Here is a 13719-nt window from a genome sequence, read left to right on the forward strand (position 1 = left end):
ACATGGAGCCACGACTGAAAGGCCCTTCCTCACTCCAGCCTCATCGCTCTCATAGATGGGCGTGCTAGCGGGGCCTCTGAGGCTGATCTCAAAGTGCAGGCAGGCTGGGACCTAGTGAGAATGGGTGCCAAGAGAAAGAGGTAAAGGTTTAAAGCAGGGCTAGGCAACATTTGTGGGCCCAAAGGCACATTTGGATTTTTAAGGAAGTGTCAAAGGCACCACCACAAAATTGGCTGCCATTGGGGGGGCTTAACAACCCAGCACATAAAAAGCAAAAGGCACTGAGGAGGGCCAGGATCTCTTCTTGATCCTCCCAGAGTGCAGGACACGAAATAACGGGCTCAAGTTAAAGGAAGCCAGATTCCGGCTGGACATCAGGAAAAACTCCTGACTGTTAGAGCAGTACGACAATGGAACCAGTTACCTAGGGAGGTTGTGGGCTCTCCCACACTAGAGGCCTTCAAGAGGCAGTTGGACAACCACCTGTCAGGGATGCTTTAGGGTGGATTCCTGCATTGAGCAGGGGGTTGGACTCAATGGCCTTATAGGCCCCTTCCAACTCTGCTATTCTATGATTCTATGAAGTAATTAAAAAGAAGAATCTGTTCAAAACATCTTTAATATCTTGGAATGGGGGGGAGGTGTCATTGAAACTTGGGACCTTCAGCTCGCAAAGCATGTGCTCAGCCGTTTCATGGGTGAACTCACACAGGCAATAGCTCACTCTCAAGGGCATCAGAAGAGCCCTGAGGCTGGATCAGGCCCCAAGGCCCCTCTCGTCCAGCGTTCTGTTCACACAGGGGCCTCCTGTCGCACAGAGGAAGCAAGTGTTTGATGGGGACGGAGGTTGTCCAAGCTTGGGACATTTGGTGTGCAAAGCATATGCTCAGCACGTTCTCTTCCACAGGCCACCTCTGGATTTCCTCTTCTCTTGCCCACCTCTTCCCTAGATTTCCTTCCTCCTCCTCTTCCTCCTCCTCCTCCCCCCATCTGTGCAGCAGCACTTCTCCTGTTGTATTCTCCTTTCTCCCCCCACAGCCCCCTCCCCCCGTCACCTGCTCAGGATTTCCTTTCCTGCCACTTCAGCTGTTGCCATCTTTCCCCAGCCCACAACCTCCACAGGGTTCCTCTGCCACCTGCACCCTGCCAATTCTGCCACACACACACTCTCAACACCACTGCCCTTCTCCCCACCGCTGCCCTGCCTGCTCACACCAGCCCTGCCAGCCCATGAGCACCTTCACACTAACTTCACACTATATAAAGGAAGCGGTGAGCAAAGTCCCACTTCCTGCTTTTTGGCAGCTTCAAGGAGGACAGCGGTAAGAAAAAGTGGGACTGGGAGTGAGGGGAAATGGAAGGTATGGGGGAGGTACGAAGGGCGTTGGGTTGCCAATCCATGGTTTAAAATCTTGTATTGTCAGCAACCATGCTGGGAGATGTAGTCCAACACATCTGAGGGCACCAGGTTGGAGAGGTTGAATTTCTCACTGCCCTAAACAACTGTGCCCTAAAACAGGTGGCCATGGAACCTACCAGAGGTACGACGACCCTAGCTCTAATCATAGACTCATAGACTCATAGAATAGCAGAGTTGGAAAGGCCATCGAATCCAACCCCCTGCTCAATCCTAAATGGGGTCGCCCAAGACCTAGTACAAGATGTGAATATTGTAGAACCAATTGGTAACAGTGACCACAGTGCTATCAGATTCAATATAGACTAAACTGGGAAACTGCCCAGGAAGTCCAACACAATTACATTTGACTTCAAAAGAGGAAACTTCTCTAAAATGATGGAACTGGTGAAAAAGAAATTGAAAGGTGGAGTCAAGAGGGTTAAATCCCTTCAAAACATGTGGAAGTTACTCAAAAGCACAATAACAGAAGCTCAGCTAAAATATGTACCACAGGTTAGGAAAGGTAGCACCAGGTCCAAGAGGTCACCAGCATGGTTAATGAGCAGTGTCAAGGAAGCCATTAGAAAGGGGCTTCTTTCAGAAAATGGAAGTCTTGTGCAAGTGAGGAAAACAAAACAGAGCACAAGCTTGCACAAAGGAGATGCAAAAACGCAAAAACCCATTTTGAGGATCGTATCGCTAACAACATTAAGTCCAACAATAAAGATTTCTTTAAACAGACAAGGAGCAGACCATCAAGTAGGGAGACAGTTGGACTGGTGGATGAAAAGGATAAGAGAAAGATAAGGAGAATGCTGAGAAGCTGGATGAATTCTTTTTATCTGTCTTCACTGCAGATGATGAAGGACAGATACCTGGGCCTCAACAGATGTTTTCAAGAAGGAAGCCTGAGAACTGAGGCAAAAAGTGGTGATAAAAGATGAAGTTCTCACTCTTATTTACAAATACTAGAGTTCCTAAAGAACTGAAATGTGAAATTGCTGATCGTCTAACAAAATTACGTAACATAAGAAGAGCCCTGTTGTATCAGAACAAAGGCCCATCTAGTCCAGCATTCTGTTCACACAGTACCCAATCAGCTGCTGACCAGCAACCCATAAGCAGGGAATGGTGTACATAACCATACTGCCTCTGACAGTGGGGGTAGAACATAAACATCAGGACTAGTAGCCATTGAAAGACTTCTCCAGGAATTTGTCTAAACTCTTTTAAAGCCATCCAAATTAGTGGCCATAACCACATCTTGTGCAATTGAATTCCATAGTTTAACTATGTGCTGTGTGAAGAAGTACTTAGAATCATAGAATAGTAGAGTTGGAAGGGGCCTATAAGGCCATCGAGTCCAACCCCTTGCTCATTGCAGGAATAGAGTTGTAAAATTTCCAGAAATTTTGAAGCCATGGAAAAAAAACCTGGTTTTTTTCTTGGGGGTTTCAGAAAAAAACAAAAATTTTCAGAAAAATTGAAATAATGCATTAGCACTTTTCAGAGATTGAAAGTCACTTTGTTACTTTAGGAACATAAAATGTAATTATCTCCAAGTTAGTTTGGCATAAAATTATTACATTTGGTATATTAAAAGTAGTGTATTCAAACAATTATTACAAATTGAATTTACTTTTTTTTTACTTCTTTCAGTAACAAATGGAGCTTCAAGTTCCTGAACTGTAAAGAACCTCTTGGTTTTGCCAGCTTATGAGCAGGCAAAAAACAATTTTAAAAAATAACAGAAGAAACCATCAACATTAGTAACACAGAAAATTATTTATGTCACAGCTAGTCCTCTAAAGTGTCAAGCAGACATAAATTTTATTTATTTATTTATTTAATTACATTTATATACCGCCCCACAGCCGAAGCTCTCTGGGCGGTTTACAACATTTAAAAATAGTAAACATTAAAAGTATACAATTTAAACACACACACACACACACACACACACACACACACACACATAAAAACAGTATAAAAACAACAGTATCCATTTAAAAACAACAATTGTGGGGTCCATTAAAAACAAACTTAACGTTGTTAAATGCTGTTAAAATGCTGTTAAAAATGCCTGGGAGAAGAGAAAAGTCTTGACCTGGCGCCGAAAAGATAACAACGTTGGCGCCAGGCGAGCCTCATCAGGGAGATCATTCCACAGTCGGGGGGCCACCACTGAAAAGGCCCTCTCCCTTGTTGCCATCCTCCGAGTTTCCCTTGGAGTAGGCACTCGGAGGAGGACCTTAGATGTTGAGCGCAGTGTACGGGTAGGTTCATGTCGGGAGAGGCGTTCCATCAGGTATTGTGGTCCCAAGCCATGTAGGGCTTTATAGGTTAAGACCAGCACCTTGAATTGGGCTCGGAAACATATAGGCAGCCAATGCAAGCGGGCCAGAATCGGTGTTACATGCTCAAACCTCCCTGTTCCAGCTATCAATCTGGCCGCCGCATTTTGCACAAGCTGCAGCTTTCGGACCGTCTTCAAAGGCAGCCCCATGTAGAGGGCATTGCAGTAATCTAATTTGGAAGTTACCAGAGTATGGACAACTGAAGCTAGGTTATCCCTGTCCAGATAGGGGCTTAGCTGGGCCACCAACCGAAGTTGGTAGAAAGCACTCCGTGCCACCGAGGCCACCTGAGCCTCAAGTGACAAAGATGGTTCTAGGAGAACCCCCAAGCTACGAACCTGCTCCTTCAGGGGGAGTGCAACCCCATCCAGAACCGGTTGAACACCCCCCATCCGATCAGAGGAACCACCCACCAGCAGCATCTCAGTCTTGTCTGGATTGAGCCTCAGTTTATTAGCCCTCATCCAGTCCATTGTCGCAGCCAAGCACCGGTTCAGCACATCCACAGCCACACCTGATGAGGATGAAAAGGAGCAGTAGAGCTGCGTGTCGTCAGCGTACTGATGACAGCGCACTCCAAAACTCCGGATGACCGCACCCAACGGTTTCATGTACATGTTAAACAGCATGGGGGACAAGACCGATCCCTGCGGAACTCCATACTGAAGAGTCCACGGGGCCGAGCAATGTCCCCCAAGCACCACCTTCTGGAGCCGTCCTGCTAAGTAGGAGCGGAACCACTGCAATGCAGTGCCCCCCACTCCCAACTCAGCCAGACGTTCCAGAAGGATACCATGGTCGATGGTATCGAAAGCCGCTGAGAGATCAAGGAGAATCAACAAAGTCACACTCCCCCTGTCCTTCTCCCGACATAGGTCATCATACAGGGCAACCAAGGCTGTTTCCGTGCCAAAGCCGGGCCTGAAACCCGACTGAAATGGATCCAGATAATCAGTCTCATCCAAGAGTGTCTGGAGCTGGCCCGCCACCACCCGCTCAAGGACCTTGCCCAGGAATGGAACATTTGCTACTGGCCTGTAGTTACTAAGATTTTCCGGGTCCAAGGAAGTTTTCTTCAGGAGTGGTCTCACTACCGCCTCTTTCAGACGGTCTGGGACCACTCCCTCTCGTAGAGAGGCATTAATCACCTCCTTGGCCCAGCCGGCTGTTCCATCCCTACTAGCTTTTATTAGCCAAGAGAGGCAAGGATTACATTTTTACAATTGCAACCAGCCATTCCCATAAACAGAACTGAGAAAAAGGCAGGGACCAAGATTCAATGAATATGCACGAAATTTAATCAGACTCATTTCCTGACCTAGAGCTATCACTATTAGTTTCAGTCTCTGCTGCAATGGCAATGCTGCCCCCTAGAGGCAGAAATATATCTTGTTCTTGCATTTGAGAGTTGTAGTCTCAGTTTGGAACCTAGGACTTCGCTTGTCTTTGGTGCACAGAAATTGTAATAATCTGATACTGCACATAGTTTTTAGAAATCATTTGGAGAAGTAAATATCTGAACACATCTTAAACTTTATTCATCATGCTAAAATAAAACATCCCAATAATCAATTTTTTCTTCATTTTTTTTCAATTTTTCGGGGGGAAAAAAGGCTTAGAAAAAAAAAGGAAAAAATGGTTTATTACCATTTTTTTCCGGTTTTATTCTGGGCCTTCACATCTCTATGCAGGAATCTACCTTAAAGCATACCTCTCCGGCTGCCTCTTGATTCCTGCATTGAGCACAGGGTTGGATTCGATGACCTTATAGGCCCCTTCCAACTCTACAATTCTATATGCCCTATCATAATCCACCACTCTAACCAATATGCCCCACTAGCTTGTGAAGACAAGGCATCCACCAAATGACTTAACTATATATTTAATAACTATGCAAATAAATCTGACCCATACCCCAAAGGGAACCACTCACTAAGGTATCACGACAGAGCTGCATAAGCTGTACATACGCCTTGCTTAGCCTCCGTCTGCACAGAAGCAGTTGAGAGTCGCAGTTCAAGCAAGTCATCACGCTAATCTACTGCAACATCCCTGAGCTCAAGCATTTTGTCAATATGTGCCAGACCACAGAGCGTCTGGAGGAGAGACAGAATTGCTCTTTTTAAATCTGAAATGAGATACACACACGCACACTATAGTACAGCAGAATGCTGTTTGGGGAGAGGAATGCTGGAAGTCATCAGATGTACCATTCAGAACAGTGGTCTTCTAATTAAATCACATCTCCATAATAGAGTGGGGCAAGGAGGGGGAGTTCACTCGTTTCAACAGTAGTTAGGGGCAGAGATGTAAAATTTCTGGAAATTCTGAAGCCATGGGGGGGGGGGGGGGTCAGAAAAAAACTGAATTTTTTGGAACAATTGATATAATGCAATATCCTCCGCAGTGTCAAGCAGACATAAAGCCCCCATCCCCATAAAAAGATCTGAGAAGAAAAGGGGGGACCAAGATTCAATGAATATGCATGAAATTTAATCAGACTCATTTTCTGAGCTATAGCCATCACTATTGGTTTCAGTCTCTGCTTCAGTGGCAGTCGGGAGATCTGGGTTCTAGTCCCCACTTGGCCATGGAAACTCACTGGGTGACTTTGGGCCAGCTGAGTAAGCCAGGGAATGTCTACTTCAAATCTATAAACTTATGCACCTCCCTGCCAGCCTACAGTTCCCTGTATGCAATATGGAAAGGACATTAACCTACCTTACAGAGCTGTTGCAAGGATTACTGACATTACGAAGCACTTTGAATAAATGTTATTACTGCTAGCTTTGGTGCAAGTCTGCACCCACCATTAACCCACAATGGTCTCTTCATAGCTATGTTACGCAGTGCTGTTTAAGCAGTATGAATAGCACAATTAACAAAATTATGACACAATTTGTCAAACAGCCAGGAAGGCAGCCTTGCTGAACATATCACCAACCATAACAGGTTAAAGCTGTGGAGTTGGTTCTCAGAGCCGCAGCACCATACACTTAAATTAGTATTAGACCAGCAAAATCTGCTTGCTTCTGTCAACGTTTCTTTTTATAAAATAAATAGTCTGTACACACTTCAAAACTAAATGTTGTAAATTCAAACTGAAAAGAATCTGGCTGCCTTAAGTATGAGCAATTACACTAACTCTTCCACACATAGAACACAGGGTTCATCTCTCCCCACTAAGAATAGTTGCTTCTAGGGCCCTCCTAAGCACCGCTTATCTGAAAAGAGCTGGAAGTGAAAATAAAAACATAGTTCCACATAGCACTATAGGATTCAACAATGCCCTTCCCCATGCCCAAGGATCTTCTGAGCAGTTTATTCAGAAGTCAAGCAAAGACCCCCTACAACTTTAATTAGAACCTTCCTCCTTGTGGTTTGTATCTATAATTGCTTCCTCTTAAGCACACAGAGACCATTACTAATGAATTGCTCCTTACCCAAGTCCTGCTTCCTTTTGGGAAGGGTGCTTTAATTATTGAGTTCGTCTCTAATTTCTCTTTTGTTGTTGTTACAATATAGCTTTATTTCACAATAAAAAAGAAGAAGTTAATAAGAACGCCACTAATCAAAAACCTCCCAACAGTGGGCAAAAGGTTATACTAATTAGGAGGCATCTTAATTTCCTGGCCATGGTCAACAGGAAGCAATCAGAAGTTATAAGGAAGAAGTTTCTAATAAAAAGCACAATAGCCCTGAAAAGCCTTAATAAAGCATTGCCACTCCACACTGGACAGGCTGGTGCTGCAACTGTGTTTTGAGTGAAAGAAATTGCCACAGACCAACTCTGACAAGACAACATAGAAAATACTAGGATGAAATAGGTTGGTTATTGAAGTTGGTAATTCCAGCAGGCTGTGCTGGAGGAGATGAAAGGAGGGAGATCATAGAGTCATAGAATAGCAGAGTTGGAAGGGGCCTACAAGGCCATCGAGTCCAACCCCCTGCTCAATGCAGGAGTCCACCCTAAAGCATCCCTGACAGATGGTTGTCCAGCTGCCTCTTGAAGGCCTCTAGTGTGGGAGAGCCACCACCTCCCTAGGTAACTGATTCCGTTGTCGTACGGCTCTAACAAGTCAGGAAGTTTTTCCTGATGTCCAGCTGGATGAACCATTCCAGCAGCCCTGAAGATCACCTCCATTAAGGTCCCTCCCTCCTCCCTCAGCAGTCATCCCCAGCAACCATTCCAGCAAGCTCTGCTGAAGGAGAAGAGAGTAAGAAGCAAGGCCATTCCACCAGCCCTGCTGAAAACTGAATTTCCCCCACCCCTACCCCCTTCCCATTCCTTTTCCTTTGTGAGTCATGTATTTTAGATGGTTAAGCATGTGGGCATGGACTATCTTCTTTTATTATTTATAACCTGGAAGACTTTTTGGTCGAGAAGAGGGACAAAAATACTGAAAATAAATGTCTCTGTAACAAGTAAATGCATAATGTGTAGCAACTGCAGACCCACTGGCTAGTCCAGAAGCAACTAGCGACTGGCCCATATTCACCAAGTGAGCTTCATGGGAAAGCAGGCATTAGAACTCTCTGGCTCTACTGAAAGTGTAGTGAAATCTGCTGAAAGTAACTGTATCTGCCGTGAGCAAAATTATTAGTTATTCAGTTTATTCCCCGCCTAAATACAGAATCATTTATTTAACCAGATGATGTACCAACCACTTAGTAAGCCAGCTTTTCCTTTGAATTTCTTTCTTCTATCGCCACAGATTTCCAGAATGGCTCAGGTGTGCAGCCAAACTTCCAGATCTATTAAAATATCCATAATGAACCTTCTGGGAACAGATGTTTGTCAATTCCAGGAACTAACTTGTAATGAGATGCAGCCTGGCCACTCCAGGAGAAAAACATCACGCAATGTTCACCGGACCTGATTTTTGCTGAGACAGAAGTATGATTGCTGGCGTGATTTACTCAAATAAAAGTGAAAGTAAAGGTGGGGCATGTCGCTGATGATCACACATCAAAATCTGAGTGCACACCCACATAATTTGTGTTAACGAGCTCTCTCTATTAGTTTCCCTGGAAGTATTTATTTATTTATTTATTAAACTTATATACCGCTCCCATAGCCAGGGCTCTCTGGGCGGTTTACAGAAATTCTAAAATTGAGGTAAAAACAAGTATACAAAATTTTAAACTCTAAAACACAGAACATACACACATAAAGCATTAAAAACCGATTAAAAACATGTGGGTAATTATAGGATTGATATTCAAATCTACCAACAATGACAATATGTAGTAGTCCTGCTGAGCGGCAGCATACAATATTTGGGGATTGATACAGAAAATCCAAATGATGTTTCCACAGTGGTAAAAATATAATAGATAATTTGCTGCTCTTAAACGGCACCCCAAAACCTACAGCACGGGGTAGAGCTGGCCCTAATTCTGCTCATGTTCTCTCTTTTTGGATAGCAATTTGTGTTTTCTGTTTCCAGCAAGTGCTCCTTACCTCAGAAGGAAGTCTGCCAAGGCACTTGGAGGAAGTTACATCTGTTTAAGGACCTTCTAAGAATGGGCTACAAATGGCAATGCACAACCCATGCAACAGCAGCATCACATTTCTCAATATGCTTTCCCACCCCTTTTATAAACATATATCTGCTTTTAAAAGCACACAACGCACAACAGAAAGCCGTTTACTGTGTGTGACACTCAGGTTTCCTTTTCTTTCTAAAAAATAAAAATAAAATTAAAGGCTGTAAAGTTCCACACACTTATTCAGGAGTAGGTCCCATGAACCTCAGATATCAAAGCCTGCAGATGTTTAGTGCAAAGGAAACTCTGATGACTGGAATACTGTTTATTTAAAGAGCTGGCACCATGCATCTCTAGGGTTACATGGATATCTACCAAGAATGGGTATGTCCTTGTGAGATGGGTAAAGTGGAAACAGTAGGCCATGTTCTGCTGTATTGTTCCTTTTATCAAGATTTGCGCCAAACATTTATAACCTCTATCTTGCAGCGAACTCCCGGTAGATCAGATGAATATTACATAAAACATCTTCTATCAGATCAGAATCCTCAGGTTACTCTAAAAGTGGCCAGTTTTTGTGCGGCTGCCATAAGCCGACGGAAATTGATGTTGAAGAATTTTATTGCATCTTAGACTTAGGCTGAGACTGCCGCGTTTTATGTATTTTATGTATGTGTTTTATTGTATATTGGGGTTTTTAATATTATTGTGATGTTTTCTGTTGTGCTGGTCTATGATCGAAATAAACAAACACACACACATACATGGATATCACACACAGTTTTGCACTAAAAAAATAGCCTTGTGATAAAAATCAGCTCAACTTATCCCAAAGACAAAACCATCAGCAGTGCTTCACCAAGCTCCTGAGAGCATCTACAAATACATTTGTTGTGATCTACTGAGGGATGTATTACAGCATTAAGTTGTATTAATGTTATGGTAGCATAAACCAATGCCTGCACAACAGCAAAATTTGCCACCAAAATTCAGCAGCACAGCAGCAAAGAACAGGGTAATTTTTCTTTAAAGCAAGGCATGTGGTGAGCAGAAAACTTCCTTTTGAAAGAAAAATGGCCCCTTTTGCCATTGTTGTATTTGCACAAATGTTGATTTACACTTATGCAACATCATTTTGGGCAAATGCTATTTTGGGCTGCATTAATAGAAGTATAGCTTCCAAATCACGAGAGGTACTGGTTCTTCTCTATTCAGCCCTGGTTAGGCCTCATCTAGAGTATTGCGTCCAGTTCTGGGCTCCACAATTCAAGAAGGACGCAGACAAGCTGGAGCGTGTTCAGAGGAGGGCAACCAGGATGATCAGTGGTCTGGAAACAAAGCCCTATGAAGAGAGACTGAAAGAACTGGGCATGTTTAGCCTGGAGAAGAGAAGATTGAGGGGAGACATGATAGCACTCTTCAAATACTTAAAAGGTTGTCACACAGAGGAGGGCCAGGATCTCTTCTCGATCCTCCCAGAGTGCAGGACATGGAATAATGGGCTCAAGTTAAAGGAAGCCAGATTCCGGCTGGACATCAGGAAAAACTTCCTGACTGTTAGAGCAGTACGGCAATGGAACCAGTTACCTAGGGAGGTTGTGGGCTCTCCCACAGTAGAGGCCTTCAAGAGGCAGCTGGACAACCATCTGTCAGGGATGCTTTAGGGTGGATTCCTGCACTGAGCAGGGGGTTGGACTCGATGGCCTTACAGGTCCCCTCCAACTCTGCTATTCTATGATTAGCATTAACACCAGGACACCGCTGTATACTATGCAAAACTGAGAACTATAACTGAATATGGAAGATTCCACTAGCTGGTATCTACCCATCAAATATGGTAGCATCCAAAATTATTATAGGTTTCCTCCACCCTCTAAAAAGGCCCACACATTTCACTCTATTAGCAGACTTTATAGAAGACCTGAAATGGTCTTCATACTTTTAGAACATTTAATTGACAAGAAACTTTTGCTGGAGAGCAGCTCTCAACGTTGGTCCGTGGTCTGATCATGGGGTTACAAGTCATAAAAGAATTATATTGTATTTATGGTGTTAAAAGGTTAAAAGCTCTGCAGAAAATCCTCAGCACAGAAACGCTGAGACACTGAGATCAGAGATTAAGTTTTGACCAGCATAAAAACAGAGGAACTATTGTACTGGTTTGCACAAAATCATAAATATATAATTTCATATACACAAGTCAACACTGAAAAACATCCACATCTTAATTCATCTCCCTATCCCATTTCTTTGCTTGAAGATGACAAGTCCTCTCTAGAACCCATTCATGACCAACATGAGCGAAGATACTTGACTATCTCGATAGCTAGCACCAGAAAATGGTTACCAAGTCTCAACATGCATTTATACAACTGCTGTTCAAACAAGCAAAAGGGATTAGGCCTATCCAATTAAACAAACTTAAGCCAACTGATTCTGATGAGCTTAGGTGCAACCTGAGTCGGCACAGGATTGGCTGTTAGGAGCTTTATACAAGATATTTATCATGGAAGCTTGTCAAAGGCAGAATTTTGTAGACTAGCAAGTACCTTTTGCTTGAATGGGCTGTTCTACCATTAACAGATCTGATGCTAGGGGGCCAGGAAAGAAGGGATGGATCCAAACGACAATCTCAAAAGCTAGCAATGGAACATCGGAAGCTGCCTTATACGGAGTCAGATTATTGGTCCATCTAGCTCAGGACCATCTGTGCTGACTGGCAGTGGCTTTCCAGGAGCTCAGGCAGGAGTCCTTGCCAGGAGTTACCAAAGATTCAAGCTGGCACCTTCTGCAGGCAAAGCAGGTACTGTACTTCTGAGCTGCAGTTCCTTCCTCTGCCTCGGCCATCCAGATATTCTCACAAAAAGCAGCTGTTGCAAAATGGGGACTATGATGCATTTATGCCATCACCATATCACCAACTGTGGGTAAATAGAAGTGCATGTTGCCCAGAGTAAACTGCACTATCTTCAGCACCTGTCTCATACGCACAGATGCCAAAGTGTGGAAGATAAGGAGCAAAAATTGTTGGGATAGTCTGCGAGGACAAGAGGTGCAGAAGGAGTCAAGAGAAGAGGAAACTTCACTTCAGTTTATTCATACACACACTTTTTAGCCTTGCAGGGCAGCCTTCCTTCACTTGTCAGTTTCACTAAACAAGGAGCAGAGTTCAGCAACACTCATCTGAATTGTGAGTTTCCCTTGCACCCTGCAGTCACCAGGAGCCCCTTCGACAGAGAGTTGTAGCATGCGAGCCTATATTACATGCTGCTGCTGCTCCTCTGAAACACTCAAGGTGGCATCAATATCCAGCTGTTACTTCAATGACATGGAACTCAATGCAATGCCCTGCCAAGTTACCCTGGGGTGGGGTGGGGTGGGGTGGGGTGGGGGGATACTATTAATTTCCATGGCTTACTGACCACCCAGGGCTTTCCCCTTATTAGCGTTTCTCACACAAGCAGCTGCTTCAGAAGCCCACCTCGCCCTGCCAGCAAGGCCTCGGGTCAGCAAGGCTGGGCGGGCAAAAACACGCACGCGTTCAGCAGGTCGCAGGCATCCTAGAGAGGTTTTGCGCTTTCACAAGCAGACGCGACCTTCCTCTCCCCCCCACCCCCACCCCCTCCCGCCTTTCTACTGGCCACCCGTGCCTGCCTGCCCTTTCCTTCAAGCCCCCCAACCCCGCTTGCCACGGCCTTTCTCCCCTCCCCCGTTTGAGGGGAGAATCCATCCCCCCCCGGCTGTTTAACAGGCTCTGGAGGGCCGCGTGGTGAGGGGGGGGGAAGCGGCCCTGACCCTTCAGCCGCCTGAAACTCCTCCTCGTGCTACGGGGTGGGTTGCGGGGGGGGGGAGACAGAGCTCCTTCCCCCCAGTGGCTGCAGGTCCTCCTGCCGTGGCCCTCCCCAGCCCCAGCCCCAGCCCCAGAGGAGGCGCTCGCCCTCCTCCGCGCCCCCACCCACCGCACCCGCGGGCCCCGCCCTGCCTACCGTCCTGGCGGCCTCTGCCCAGGTCCTGCCCTTCTTCTTGCGGCCCTTTTCCCTCATGGCGGCCGGGCGGTGTCGGGCGCGCAGCGAGGCCGGGAAGGCAGGCAGGCGGGCGGGCGGCGGGCGCGAGGGGAGGCGGCGGGTCCGGCGCGGGGCCTGCGGCTCTGGCGAAGGGCGGCCCGCTGTCTCTGCCGCTGCCGCTGCTTCAGGTGCTGAGGCTGGCGACGGCCGCGGCTTCCACCGGCGCCATGTTGGGAATCCTGCAGCAGTCACGTGACGACGCCTCCTCCGCCTGCCCGCCCCCCGCCCGCCAACTGACCGCGTGACCCCGCCCATCTCCAGGGGAAAGACCAGGGCGGGGCGGGGCCAAGACGACGCTCTTGACAGGCGGCTCCGCCCTCAAGGAGGGAGGGGGGAAGGAGGAGAGGCTGCGGGAGCGAGGCCCATGCGCAGTTGGAAGGAAAGGAACGGCTTCGGCGCGGCCGTCGTC

At 46.0% G+C, this 13719-nt stretch overlaps 2 protein-coding genes across 2 annotated transcripts in view; one reads left to right on the forward strand and one right to left on the reverse strand.

Moving 5' to 3' along the window:
* The window catches only part of ASXL2 (ASXL transcriptional regulator 2), a 76967-nt gene extending 63667 nt beyond the window's left edge, over window positions 1–13300 (reverse strand). Inside the window, exon 1 of the mRNA XM_063123713.1 lies at window positions 13233–13300. Coding sequence (XP_062979783.1) covers window positions 13233–13289 — 57 coding nt within the window. The 5' untranslated portion in view covers window positions 13290–13300. The remainder of the gene's footprint in view (window positions 1–13232) is intronic.
* RAB10 (RAB10, member RAS oncogene family) overlaps window positions 1–13719 on the forward strand; it is a 196742-nt gene that overhangs the window by 57903 nt on the left and 125120 nt on the right. The gene's annotated exons all lie outside the window — the stretch shown is intronic.

The sequence above is a fragment of the Elgaria multicarinata genome, chromosome 4 (genome assembly GCF_023053635.1).
Source record: "Elgaria multicarinata webbii isolate HBS135686 ecotype San Diego chromosome 4, rElgMul1.1.pri, whole genome shotgun sequence".
NCBI lineage: Eukaryota > Metazoa > Chordata > Lepidosauria > Squamata > Anguidae > Elgaria > Elgaria multicarinata.